At 27.3% G+C, this 15,103-nt stretch overlaps 1 protein-coding gene across 2 annotated transcripts; it reads left to right on the plus strand.

Annotated features, from left to right (window-relative positions):
• The first annotated feature begins 1,823 nt into the window (after window positions 1-1,823).
• On the plus strand, window positions 1,824-14,639 carry LOC117172971 (proton-coupled amino acid transporter-like protein CG1139). Of its 2 annotated transcripts, none has more exons than XM_033361299.1 (8): window positions 1,824-1,953; window positions 2,027-2,113; window positions 2,196-2,468; window positions 8,032-8,386; window positions 8,623-8,801; window positions 10,652-10,839; window positions 11,170-11,410; window positions 14,560-14,639. In XM_033361299.1, coding segments are annotated over exons 1-8 (1,332 nt in total). In that variant the 5' UTR covers window positions 1,824-1,951; the 3' UTR covers window positions 14,567-14,639. The 2 variants fall into 2 exon arrangements, with proteins under 2 accessions (XP_033217190.1, XP_033217191.1); XM_033361300.1 differs by having other exon boundaries at window positions 2,032-2,113.
• The last annotated feature ends 464 nt before the right edge of the window (window positions 14,640-15,103 follow it).

Raw genomic sequence — 15,103 nt, forward strand, 5'->3', positions numbered from 1 at the left:
GAACTATTTTGCTTGATTGAACAATTCATCATTCTAATTGAAAATTCATCTCTTAGGTTGAAAATTTAACTTTTATATTGAAAATTACCTTTTTTACATCAATTCTTTTGACTAAAAATTTAACTTTCCCATTTTTGATTGAAAATAATATTTTTCGCTTAGAAATTCAAGTATTTCATTAACAATTTACAGCTTGTTTTCGAAAATTTAAGAAATCTGTTAAAAATGCAACCATGTACTTGAAAATTCTTGTTTTTTTTTTTTTATAAAAATAATATTTTTGTGGTAAATTCATCTTTTTTGGTTGAAAATTAATTTTTCTAACTCAAAATTTACATACTCCACTTATATTGTATTTGAGAACTGATCTATTCAGTTTGAATTTCACCCATTGACAGTTTTAATTAGAATTTATTCTTTTTGATCTTCTTTTGGTCAAAAAATCATTTCTTTGGTTGCAAATTTTCCTTTTTTGGTTGAAGATTACACTGTTAGATTCAAAATTAATTTGTTTGGTTGAAGATTTATAATCTCGGTTGAAAATCTAACTAATTTTGAAAATTCTTTCTTTTTTTTGAAAATTAATTAATTTAGTTAAAGATTTATTTTCTGGGTAGAAAATTGAACTATTTTAAAAGAATTATTGTTTTTCTAAATGAAAGTTGAACTACGCCGATCTTATTTTAAACATTATTTTTTCATTGAAAATTGATATTTTTGGTAGGGAATTAATCATCCTGGTTGAAAATAGATCTTTTTGATTAAAAGTTCATTATTTTGGTTTAAAATGCATTATTTCAGTAGAAAATTAATTTCATACATTGAAAATTACTTTTTTTACTGAAAATTGAACTATAATACAGTAAATCATTCATGAAGTATTGTTTTTGGAGAAAAAAAATGACAGATTTATGGCGCTAAAGTTCAGTTTTGATTTTTAATTTAATTTTTTTTTAGTTTAAAATAGTGTATTTTCATGAAAATTCGTCTTCTTTGATAGAAAATTAATCTTCTCGATATAAAATTAATTTTATTATCAGAAAATTTATCGTTTTCTTTATAATTGCGTTACTTTGGTTGAAAAAATGTTCTTTTATGGTTGATACTTCAACAATTTGGTTTAAAAATTATTTTTAGAGATGAAAATTCGTATATTTTTCATGAAAATTCGTATTTTTTGGTAGAAAATCAATGTTCTTCGTTAGAAATTTAATTTTCCCATTTGAAAATTCATCTTTTTGATTGAAAGTTCGTTATTTTGGTTGAAAATTTAACTATTTGGTTGAGAATTAGTTTTTCTGTTGTAAACTAATTTTTTGTTTGAAAATTAATTATTATAGTTGACAATTCATTTCCTAATTTTAAAATTGAAACATTTTCAGAAATGTATTAATTTTTCACTGAAAACTGTAGTATTCCATTTTTATTGAAAAACAAATTTTTGTAGATAATTTATCTGGTTTGGATGACGATTAATTTATTTTAATAAAAATTGAACATAAAATTGGTAACAATATTTTAATTAATTAGTATTTATTGACAGATATTAAAAAAATATTTGAGGTTAAACAATTCACGGAAGTGAACTTTTAAAATTAAAAACAAATTCTTAACAAATTTTAATACTTTTTCGTTTCTAAATTACTTTTTATGAAGGTTTTTTTTCTTTCAACTTTTGTAAACAAATATAAAATCGATATTTTTCAATTAACCAATATAAAATCTACAATCCTACGAAATTGTTTGCAATCAAATTGAAGCAGTGTGAAATTATTCATATTTCATACGTCAAATCGATTTTGATTTTTTGACACAAATGTAAATTTTCTCCCTATTTGTTATCAAGCATTTTACATTAAATCATTTTACATGGGTAAAAGCTCCATTATCAAAAAGTGCTTGCTGAATATTGATTTAAAAAATTAGTGAATGCCATTAAAAACCCTAAAAAATGTACGCAAAAAATAGTAAAAATTAGAAAAAAAATATTCGTATCAATAAATAAATAATGTAACAATAATTTTAGGACAGAAGCGGAGGAACGACCCAATCAGCCAGAAGCAGGGGAAGAATACAATCCATACAAACACAGAAAAGGCGACGCTTGCGTCTCGTACTTTTTCCACTTAAAATTTACAAAAAAATTTTGATTTTTTTAGGTTATTTGAATAATTTAAAAAATCATGTTTTTCTAGAGATTTCGGTTCGTGGGCCAACATGGTAAAAAGTGCAGCAGGAACAGGAATATTTACTTTACCAAATGCATTCGCAGCAGTTGGAATGTACGCGGGAATTGGTTGGACAATTTTTTTGGGACTCACTTTGACAATTGCGCTTCATATGCTTGTCAGGGCTCATTACAAAATGTGTGTTATTGACAAAAAACCGAATTTAACTTACGAGGAACTTTGTTTGAGTGTTCTTGCGACTGGTCCTTTGAAGGGAACTTTATGTGCTCGATTATTACTGTAGGTACATTTAATATTAATGTAAAAATAAATTTATACATTTCTCACGTTAAATTTTGCCGATTACTGGTCAAGTAATTTGTGGAGAAACGAAAAAAAAAATTTGCCTTGGTCCGGATTCGAACCAGGAACGTCACCATACATGAGTCGAGCGTTTAAGCAATTACGCCACCGGGGATATAATAGATCGTTTTTTGTTTCTCTTTTTTACACTGGATAACAATTTTAGTGATTAATTCCAATATGAATAAATTCACTGAATCTGAACATAATTTTGAGTCTTGATGTTATTTTGTCGACCAGGACAATTAATTAATTAATTTCTGATGTTAAATTTTGGAACGAAAAAAATTTCTTTGGACCGGATTCGAACCATTTAGGCCACCAGGACCAACGAATTTATTTTATTTATTTATTATTTAAATTTATTACTGATGAATTTATTCAGATTGGAATTAATAATTCAAATTTCAGAAGTTATAAAGATGAAAACTTGCGTCATCCTGTGAAAAAAGAAGAAACAGTTTGCTGTGGCCCCGGTGGCTTGATTGATTAAACGCTCTGCTCTTGAATAGCGGCGTCCCGGGTTCAACTCTAGCCGAAAGCAGATTTTTTCTTGTTTTGAAATTTAAAATCAGAAATTAATTCATTAATTATCCTGGTTGACAGAGTAACGTCAATACTATAAATTTAATACTTATGAATTAAGTCCCGGGAAATAAGCTTGATGTTTAGAAAAAGATTGACCGATTTAGATTTTTAAAAAATTGAAAAAAGCTGATTAAATTTCAAAGAAAAATGTGAAACTTAATTTTTCAATTAGTTTTTTTTTATAAATAAACAAATATGACGAAAAAATGGCAATTTTTTCTATTTTACTTTTTTATTTTATAAGTCTAGAATTTTAATCCTAGAATCTCAATTCTAAAGTTTTAAAATGATAATAATAATAATAATTTTTAAAATAACGTAATGTCCACAAACATTGAACGATTAGACGCAAAAAAATTTGAAAAAAATATGAATTAATTTTTTTTTTCAAACTCTAAGGCCTTATTTTTTATTTAGTTTTTTCAATTTTTTTATAAATAAACAAATTTGACGAACAAAATGGCCTTGTTTTACACTTGATGTCCCCGGGGCTCGTAAATAATAGGAAAATTTTTGTAATAGCCTACGTTTTGTATAATTACATCAGATAAAAAAATCACATTATTATAGAATAAAAAAACCAAATTCTTATAACAAATTATTAGTTAAAAGTGTCTTTTCTATAATTGTCAATAATTTTACTTTTTTCAAGTTAGATTACAAGAAAATCCGGATGGGAAAAATATAATAGTTAAGAAAATTTCTCCTACAATTGTTCTTATCAATATAATAAACAAATTTAATAAACAAATGCATTATTTAGACTTTTGTAGACAAAAAAATTTGTTTTCTTCGATGTCCGTTTTTTGAATTACGAACTTAATGATAAGTTCAGTAAAATTCATAATTTTTTGATAAATTTGCATATTTTTTTTAAAACGAATTTAATTTAAAAATGCATTATTTCGGGCGTTTGTCAACGGAAAAATGTTTTTTTTTCTATTAGTCCTTTTGATTGGGAAATTTTAAAAATAAATTCAATAAACAGATATATTATTTTGGACTTTTTAAAAGAAAGAAAGTAACAAGAAGGTAAAATTAAAGCAATAAGATTGGAAAAACAAACTTTTTCTCGAAAAATGCCCGAATAATGCATTTGTTTATTAAATTAAAAAAAAAAAAATTATCAAGCTTATTAACAAATTATGAATTTTGATGAAATTTTTGTGAGATTCCTAATTGAAAAGAAAACTAATATAAAAAATTAACGAATCATTCTCTTGAAAAGTACCTGAATAATGCATTTGTTTATTAAATTTGTTTATAATAATAACAAGAATAATATTAAGAGAAAAATTCGTGAGTATTATATTGTTTGCATCAAATTTTCTTGCAACATAACTTAAAAATGTAAAATGATTAAAAATGATAGAACACACTTTTTCAATAAATAATTTATTTATAAAAATTTTTTTGTTTATTGTTTCATGATGAAATATCTTGAGGTAATGTGAATCTGTGAAATGTGAGTGATTACAACACTTCTCCTATTATTGACGAGCACCGGAGTCGTCAAATAGAAACAAAATTACCGTTTTTTTCGTCATATTTGTTTATTTATAAAAAAAGTTTGTTAATTAATCAAAAATCAGACTCGACAATTTTCTTTAAAAGACCAGCTTCAATAAAAAAAAAATTGGTCCTAATCGTCCAATATTTCCCGGCTGTACGTCCAAATCCAACAGAAATGATTCAGGAGGACCTGACTGTTAATGTTTGGATTCCCCCAATTTATGCTGAAGGCTACTGGAAGCAATGCCCGAAAGTGTGCTTATATCGAGAGTTGAGCGTAATGTTCTCTTAGAATAATGCTAAAAAGTTATAGTTTTTTCTAATTTTTTTGCTGTAGGTAGGCTTCCCCTATATTTATTCCAGTATCTACAACAAATTTTTTCTTTCTCGATTAAATAAAAAATTACGATTATAAATTTTTATTAACTGGGACTTAATTCTTATAAAGGTTTAGGAGACATTCAAAAACTACGTCCGAGGGGTAAACTACCAAAAAAAACCAAAAAACCCCATAAGTGGAAAAATTGGTTTGGCGTATTTTTGACGCTAATTATGATTTTTGCGTTTTTTAAAAATGCAAATTGTTCATAATTAAGAACATGAAACATTAATTGATAATCATATGTTTGAATACTTTTGCAAAACAATTTATTATTCTTTTCAGCAATTTTATCTTAGAATAAAGTTAGACATTTGCGGCTTTTTCAAAAATGTTCCACTTTTTGTCAAGCTTACAATTAGACTAAGGTAGTAATTAATTTCTACAAAAATAATTTTTGAAACAATTCACTATTATTGCTAATGATATTCTCTTTGGTGAATGCCAGAAAATAGCAGTCTTTTGAAAAAATGTCCATTTTTGTCCAATTTTCAATTAGAGTGAGGTAAATAATTGAATAAGGTTATGAAATTAATAGTTTCAATAATTTATTATTATTATTATTATTATTATTATTATTATTATTAATATTCAATTTAAATAATGCCAGGAAGTTGCGGTTTTTTTCTGAAATTTATAATTAATCGTTTACTTTTTCCTTAGGGTAAGTTAATTATTAATTTTATTATTAGCAAAAATAATTATTTAAACAAATTATAATTGTTCACAACAACCTTCTTCTTTATTAATGCTACATAGTTTACGTTTTTTCTTACATTTTTAATTTTTAACTCACTTTTTACTTACTAATGTAATAAATAATGCAAATTTAGGAACATGCTCATTTAAATAATTATTTACTTTGAGAACTATCTTGTCTTAGCTACGTGCTAAAAAGTTGTAGTTTTTTATGAACTCTCTAACTTTTACTCCACTCTTCACTTAGTAAGGTAATAAATTCTGAAAGTTAACAAACATGCATATATAAAAAATTGATTATTGTTTTTAACTATCTTCTAATAAAGTAATTCTCGTAAGTTGCCTTTTTTCCAAAATTTTTAGTTTTGCTTTAATGTTTTAGTTATAGACAAACACTCATTGAAGTTCAACAGGAATCATTTTTAGAAATTTAATTTTTTTTTTAATTTCGTCTCTAGTAAAATTTGAATTAATGTCAAATATCAATTTTTAAAATTCGCTATGTTTATTTATCATTTGTTTATAAAGTAAAGCTTAACATTTCAGAAAAAACCGCAACTTTCTAGCACTTATCTGAGAGAAGATAGTTCTAAACAATAATCGATTGTTTAAATAAGCAGGTTTGTTAACTTGTATTAAATATTATCTCACTAAGAGAAAAGTCACCAAAAGTTCAAGAGTTTTTAAAAAACTACAACTTTTTAGCCTTTATCTAAGAGAAAATAGTTATGAACAATATTAAATTATTTAAACGACTATGATTGTTAACCTGAGTTCTGAATTAGTTTATTAAGTAAAAAGTGGGCAAAAAAATTGAAAATTTCAGAAGGAGCTGCAACTATTTAGCAATAATAAGAACAAGATAGTCACAAACAATAAAAATTTGTTTAAATTATTTTTTCTAATTCGGATTAATTATTACCTCTCTCCAAGTGAAAGGTGGACATTTCAAAATTTCAGAAGAAAAACCGTAACATTCTGGCATTATTCAAACTAAAATTATTAACAATATTAATCAATTGTTTGATTAAATAATATTGTTAAATTAATTATTCACCTAACACTAGTTAAAAATTGGACAAAAAGTGAAATTTTGTTGAAAAAATACAATTTTCTAGCATTAATCTAAAAAATTATTATATTAAGAATACTAATAATAAAATGTTTAAACAATTTTTGGACAAATATAATTATCAGTGTAAAGTAGTATTTCATGTATTAGAAACCATTTTAAATGTTAAAAACTGCAAAAAAATCATAATTAGCGTCAAACAAAAATTTTGAATCACCGTATTCAAGACTCATTTCTTTAGTTACAAATTATCTAGTTTATTAAAAATTATTTTTTTTTTGTAAATACATTTTTTGAACTGCAAATTTACCTATTTCATTTTTGTTTGACAATTAATCGCCTTTTGTTTAAAATTTGAACTGTTTGGTTGAACATTTAGATATTGGGTTGAAAATATCTTTTTTTTATAAAAAAAATCATATTTTCGGGTATAAAATTGAAACACTTGGTGAAAAGTTGACCTACTTTGTTAAACAATCAATTTATTAGTTTACAATCCATCGCTTTTCTTAAAAACTTAACTATTTTGTTGAAAATTATTTTTTTTTTAATAAATTTTGGGAACAAAAAACTTAACTATTCCATTTTTTATTTAAAGTTAATATATTTTTTTAATTTCGCCAGATCGGTTAAAAATTCTATTATCTGGAAATTCAACACTTTTAAAAAATGCATCCTTTTTATTGATAATTCATCTAGTTAGGGTGAAAATTTATTTATTTAAGTGAAAATTGAACAGAAAATTTATAAAAATATATTTATTAATTAGTATTTATCCATTATTTAATTATTGCTTTAGTATAATTATTTTATTAAATTTTTAAAAAATTCAATTATTATTATATTGTTTTATTCCTTTCATAAAACACATTTAACTATTTCGTTGTTGGAAAAAGAATTGATCTTTTTAGATTAAAATTCAACTAACTTCTTGAAAATTATCTTTTTTTTTTTGAAAATTCTACTTTTTAGTTGAGGTTGATTTTTTTTTATTTAAAATTAATTCTTTTATTGGTTAATATATTTATTATTCATTTTTTTAAAAATATTAATATTTTTTATTAAAAATTAAACTTCTTGGTTTAAAGTTAAGCTTCTTCATTAAAAAGTCTTGCTTTTTGATAAAAAGTCACCCTTTTTAGTGGAAACAGTTTTCAAAATAGTGTGACGTAGTTTCTGAACAGCTCCTGATTAAAATAGATAATAATTCGAAATAATAAATAATAATTTTATTTTTTTCTTAAAAATAGGTATCTCGTCAACTTCACGCTTTTCGTATCCTATATAGGAATTTCATCAGTCTATGTGATTTTTATTGCCGGTATAATTCAAGAACTGGCTGATCCCGAAAAAAATATCAGCCAGGGTGTTTATACACTGATGACGTTTCCCTTTTTACTCCTCGTGAATTCGATAAGAAATCTAAGAGATATAACACCTCTGTCCATTGTGGGAAATATTTTCGTCATTATATCAGCTTTAATTGGTGTCGCGTATGCCCTGAAAGATGGTCCCGGAGAAACTTGGGTCGCAATTCAACCGAATGTGAAAAAATACCCGAAAGTTATTGGCACAATATTTTTTAGTCTCTGCTCTCCAGGATTGGTAATTAACTAATTTCCTATAACACTTGCTTGAATACAACCATATCGCATTTTCGACCTGCACACGCATTATTGACCTGCACACACATGTTTGAACTGCGCATTCATATTTGAACTGCACACATATATTTGACCTGCACACACATTTTGAACCCACATACACATCTTTGATCAGTATACGCATCTTTGAACTGCTCGCGCACTCACATAAATAATAATTTAATAATTTTTGTCTAGATACTGGAAATTGAACGTAACATGAAAACTCCTTGGAATTTTGAAAAACCTTGTGGTGTTCTAGACTCTGGCATGTCTTTTGTGATGTTTTTTTACATCTGTGTTAGTGGGATTGTCTACTCAAAATGGGGCGACAATTCACTCGGGAATTTTATACGAAATCATCCAGATCGAGATGCGTAAGAGTCTTAAAAGAAATGGTATCACTGAAAAATTAAACAAAAATAAGTTTAAAATTTAAGAAATCTGTATTATCATCCGAGCTAGTAATGACTGATCAGATGAAGATACTAATCACATTGCGTGAAAATAGAAACCTACATTATCGATCCAAGATAACGCTCAAATTCAGAATTATTGATTTTTCTAAAATTTTAAAAATAAATTTTATCTCTGAAAAAAATCACTCCGATTTGGTCCGCTGGGAATCGAACCACAGGTCTACCGATTGCCGGTCGGGTTTCGGCCTTATGTTAAAAATTTTTTGTTGAATAACAATTCTTGGTTTTATCATTAAAAAATAAATAAAAACCCGATACTAATTGTACTGTCGAACGATTTTTGTCCAAAAAATATAATTTTTTCCATTCTTAAAAAATTCTTTTTTTCCTTGTTTTTAAGAAACTTTCCTTTTTTCTTATTTTTTTTTTCGATTAAATGCGAACTGAATTAATACAAGCCAATAAGAAAAATTTACGATTTTATTTTTGGGTCGTAATTCATCTCATTTCGTTAAATTCTACTATTTGGATGAAAATGTAATTGTTTTGTTGAAAATTCCACTATTTTGTTAAAAATTCATCTTTTTAGTAAAAATTAAACTATTTTGTTGAGAGTTAAACTATGATAAAAATTTATTTATTTAATATGTTTTTCGAAAATCGTTGTTTTTTGTAGGAAATCAATCATGTTAGTTAACAATTCTTTCCTTATTTGATTGCAAATGTAACTACATTGTCGAAAATTCATTTATCTTTCTTTGAAATTTAATTTGTTGAACCAAAAATATAAATAGTCCATTTTTGGTTCTTAATTTATATTTTTATTAAAAAAATTATCTTTGCGCGTAAAAAATTTAACTGTTTTGTTGAAAATTTGACTTTTTAATATGAAGTAAACATTTTTAATTTAAAAATTATAATGTGCCTAAAAATCTAACTTATCTTGCTTAAATTAATTTAATCTTAATTAATTAATCTTGCTTAAAATTTAGTTCTATTTTTTTTCTTTGTTTGAGAATCAATTTTTCAAATAAAAAATGTTTGCTTTCATTTTTCGTTGAAAATTCATGTATTTTGTAAAAAATTCGTCTTTTTTAGTAGAAAATTAAACTTTTTGGTTGGAAATTTAACTTTTTTTTTGAAATTACAACTTTTTACTTTAAAATTAATGTGTTTAGCTTGGGGATTAAAAGTTTTTTTATGAAAAATTGGTATTGGTATAAATGAAAAGATAAGTATTTTTGATTAAATTCTAATCTTTTTGATCGAAAATTCGACTATTTTGTTAAAGTTAAATTATTTTGTGAAAATTTAACTTTTTTGTTCAAAAGAAATTTTGTATTTGTTGTAATATCAACTGTCTTTTGTTGAATCTGAATGATTTTTTGTTTTAAAATTCGATTTGTTGGTTGAAAGTGCATTTTCGTGTGTAGAAAATTTAATTATTTCGGTAAAAACTCAACAATTTCGTTAAAATTTAAAGTACTTTATTAAAAATACATCTTTTTTATTGGAAAATTTAACTTGTTTGTTAGGCTTTTAACTATTTGAAGAGAAAATCCGTTGAAATTTTGTTGAAAATGCTTGTTAACAATTTTAAAATTGTTTAGATAATTTGATCAATTTACAGTGTTTTAAATCAAATTTCGTGAAAAATAAACAGATTTTCCCCGTTTTGAGAGTTATTATTTTGGGTTTTGAAGTCTGATTTTTGAAAGTTTTAAAATCCTTGTCACAGATGCTGAATTTGAATTAGGCGCCATTATTATAAGATATTTTATTGATATGAAATAATTTTCTTTTTTCAGAGCGACCGTTATTGCATTAGTATTTCAAATTCTGTCTATATATTTCACGTATGGACTCATGTGCTACTTACCTGTATTAATTATACACGAAAAATATGCGATCGCTTCGATTGAACGTTCGACTACAAAAAAGAGAACTGAGATTCTTTGGTTTGTCCTGCTCCGGCTAGGTGTCACAGTAATCACGTGTAATTAGATTTTTCAAATTATACTCAACTTCTGATATAAGACATTCATTTAACAAGGGCGCGTGAATATTCCTTGTGTTTGGACGCATGACGCAACCTGATGCAACTAACGCGCTGAGAGTTTGGTCCTCGAGCTATTTATCACGCCTGACTGAGCACATCCTCTCTTTTGGTCTTGCGACTTCTTTCATTACGAAACTGCGGATATCATCAGTGTCAGGAATATCATAAACGGGGGGGGGGGGGTCTTATGCCGGGAGTTGAGATACATAAATAATAAAAATGAAAATATTAGACATTGGTAATTTTAATGAAATTATTTTCCTGAAGGCGCATTAGGTGCAGCAGTACCGAGACTGGACATTTTTACTGGACTCGTTGGAGCAATTTGCTTGGGAATTTTGGGAGCGATTATACCGTTCATTCTTTACATTGTTATTCATCATGGTGATTATGGATATTACAAATGGAGATTGATTGCATCAAGCTTTTTGTTGTTTACTGGAGTAGTTTGTACGCTTTGTGCCACTGTTACTTATACGATCGAGCTCTACAATTTCCTTGCCACCGGGTAGGTCCATTATAGTTTGGGAACTTAACGATGCATTTGTTATATAAAATGTAGTATAAATGATGAGGGAGAGGGATTTTTTTTACTTTTATATATATTTTCAGTGCTCGCTTTCGGCTCGCAAACACCCGTATTTGGCTCGCGCAGGCGTCTTTAGCTCGCACACGAATCTTTGCCTCGCAAACGTGTCTTTGGCTCGCGCACTCATACTTGGTTCCCGCACACGTATTTTTCTTACACATCTTTTTTGGCTCGCGCACTCATTTTTGGACAGCGAAGTCATCTTTGGCTCGCACATGCTTCTTTGCCTCGCGCACTCATATTCGATTCCCTCACTTTTATTTGGCTCGTGCACTTTTCTTTGACTCGCGAAATCATTTTTAGTTCGCGCATTCGTCTTTGGCTCGCGAACTCATTATTGGCTCGCACACTCAAATTCGAAACCCGCACTCTTATTTGCCTCGTGCATTTTTCTGTGACTCGCGAACTCATTTTTTGCTCGCGAACTCATATTTGACACCTTTAATCGTGTTTGGTTCGTGCAATTTTCTTTTTCTCGCAAACTCATTTTTAGTTCGCGCATTCGTCTTTGGCTCGCGAACTCATTATTGGCTCGCGCACTCAAATTTGACTCTGGCACTCGTATTTGGCTCGAGTACTTTTCCTTGGCTCACGAACTCATTTTTAGCTCGCGCACTCGTCTTTCGCTCGCGAACTCATATTCGGCTCCTGCACTCGTATTTGGCTCGTGTACTTTTCTTCGGCTCGCGCATTCATTTCTAGCTCGTGCACTTTTCTTTGACCCGCGAACTCATTATTGGCTCGCACACTCAAATTCGAAACCCGCACTCGTATTTGGCTCGTGTACTTTTCTTTAGCTTGCGCACTCATCTGTAGCTCGCGCACTCACGATTAGCTCGCGAACTCATATTTAATTCCTGCACTCATATTTGGCTCGAGAACTTTTCTTTGGCTCGTGCACTCATTTTTATCTTGCGCATTCGTCTTTGGCTCGCGAACTCATTATTGGCTCGCGCACTCATATTCGGCTCCGGAACTCGTATTTGGCTCGCACACGCATCTTTAGCTCTCACAAAGTTTTGGCTCCCGAACGCATCTCTGGCTATCCCATTCGCCTGAAACTCGTACTAGAAACATACACTCGACAATAAAGTCCCTCTTCTTCCCTTTGGTGGATTATATACTAACATAAAAAATTATGACAAAAATTGATCACACATGCTCGATAGTAACGTAATCGGTAATGTAATCCGTGGCTATTTGTGATAATCTATTTGTAATCCAGAGTAATTAACTTTAAATACAGAGTAATTCAGCTAATTCGAAGAAATTTCCATGGGTAATCCAAATATTTCTTCAATTATTTTGTTGAAAATTTATTGCATATTTTTGCTTCAAAATTAATTTTCCTAACTGAAATTGAAACTATTGCAGTGTTGTTCAAATTTTTTTTCAATTCGTCTTTTGCTTGAATCTTTATCTTTTTGGATAAAAAATTTAATGTTTTTGGTAAAAAATTGATTTTTTCTTCGAAAGTTTAAGTATTCTTAGTTAAAAACTAATGTATTTTGTTCAAATTTCTTTTTTTTTTTTAGAAAAATAAAATTCCTTCTGAAAATGGAAGGCTGTGGATGAAAATTTAATGTTTTGGACGAAAACTGAACTATTTAGTATTTAGTTGAGCATTTAACTAATTGGTTAAAAATTGATTATTTTATTACAAATTTTATTTTATTGTTTGCAGGTTTAACTTTCTTGTTAAAAGGTCGTTGTTTTAGTTAAGAATTTATTTTTTTACTGAAAATTTAACCATTCCATTTTTTGTTAAATATTAATTTTCTTAGGCGGAAATTTAACTGTTACATTTTTTATTAATAATTAATCCTATATATATTCGGTTTCAAAATTTTAATGTTCGGTTGAAAATGGAACTTCCTTGCTAAAAGTTAATTTTATTGATTAAAAATGTTTATTTTTTAATTTAAAATTCGTCTGCTTTGTGGACGATTCATCTTTTTAGTTAAAAATTAAATGATATATTTAGAAATAATTTATTTTGACGATAATACAACACAATACAACATATACAACATATAACAACAACATAAACGTAGAATATATAAAGTAAATTTGAATAAAATTAATAGTTAATATTCCAAACTAAAAAGACGAGTTTTCAACGAAAAAGATTAATTTTCTGCTAAAAAAGATGAATTTTGAACAAAAATACATAAATTTTCACAAACATAGTGTAATTTTCAAGTAAACGAGATGAATTTTAAAACAAAAATTGAAGCATGAAATTGGCATTACAAAAATTAATTTTCATTAACAAAAAAAAAAGGATTTTGAAGAACATACAGAAGTTTTCAACTAAAATTGTAAATTTTCTAACCAACGAGACGAATTTTCAATCAATAAAAATTTTTCAGTAAGAAAAAGCATAATCCATATTGTTAGATTTTCAGCAAAAACAAGAATTTTTTGCAAAACAGTTACATTTTTTAACCAAAAAGTTGTATTTTAACCAAAAAATAAAAAAAATTTAAACTAGGAATTTTAGTTTTCTACCAAGAAAAGACGAATTGTCAACTAAAAGATTTTCAACCTACAGAGAATAGCTTTAACAAAATTTGATAGTTGATATTGAAAAAATGTCGAATTTCCTAAACGAAATAGACAGATTTCAAACTATGAGCAATCAATTTTCGAATAAAAATGCAAAACTAATTTTAAACCAAAGTAAAAAAAATTTAAGAAAAAAAGTTAAATTTTTAAACAAGGGACGAATTTTCAACTGTAATAGTTAAATTTTCATTGAGAAAATTATTTTTTAACCAAAACAATGGTAGTTCAACCTTCAACCAAATAGTTGAATTTTAAATAAAAAGAATTCAATTTGAAATAAAAAACAGTTGAATTAAAAAAAAAGAATTTTCAACAAAATAGTTAATTTTTCACAATTTATGTATCATATTGCACATAATTTATTATTTAAAAATTTCGTCCACTATTTTGGAATTTTAGAACATTATCGACCCTATTTTTAATCTCTGAAGTAGGTTGGATAAAATAGTTTGTATAAATTTCAGTGTTTGAAAAAACTAAAATTCATAACTTCTTTCCAGTGAATAGCACCGACGACAAAACGAAGACCCTCATCACTTCCTAAAAAAAAGGATACCATCTCAACAATTCCACATCTCTTGTACAAATTTGTTCTCCAATAAAATATAAAAAATTCTTCAACTGATTATTGATTTATTGTCTTGTAAGGCTGGCCTATACATGAGTGACCCTCACTGCTAAAGTATTATCATTGTATATATTTGGTCACAAATATTGATAATCCGCGGATGTGTCCCAAATTTATTGAAAAAACTCGCATTTGCCAGAAAATTTGGCCAGGGGCGAGCAAAACTGCAGAAAACCACATATCGAGTTCAGTCGGTTTTACGAGAGTCGAGTTTGAAGGCAGAAATTCAACCCTAACTTTCCAATTTTAGGATATTTTTTACCTTCCCCACCCCCTCACTAACAACCATACCCCCTTCCATCACTAACGACTATATATCCCCCCCCCCCAAGTAACCTAGCCGTTGACTATACAAAATTTTCAACAAAATAGTTAAATTTTTAACAGAATAATTAAATTGTTGACAAATTAGTTAA

Source organism: Belonocnema kinseyi, chromosome 5 (assembly GCF_010883055.1).
Source record: "Belonocnema kinseyi isolate 2016_QV_RU_SX_M_011 chromosome 5, B_treatae_v1, whole genome shotgun sequence".
Lineage (NCBI taxonomy): Eukaryota > Metazoa > Arthropoda > Insecta > Hymenoptera > Cynipidae > Belonocnema > Belonocnema kinseyi.

What these genes read in the sequence shown, in the direction of transcription:
- LOC117172971 (XM_033361299.1), top strand. An exon ending in TTATGTGCTCGATTATTACT is followed by an intron (nt 2,469 to 8,031) that starts GTAGGTACATTT and finishes TCTTAAAAATAG; the next exon opens with GTATCTCGTCAACTTCACGC. An exon ending in AGGTGTCACAGTAATCACGT is followed by an intron (nt 10,840 to 11,169) that starts GTAATTAGATTT and finishes ATTTTCCTGAAG; the next exon opens with GCGCATTAGGTGCAGCAGTA.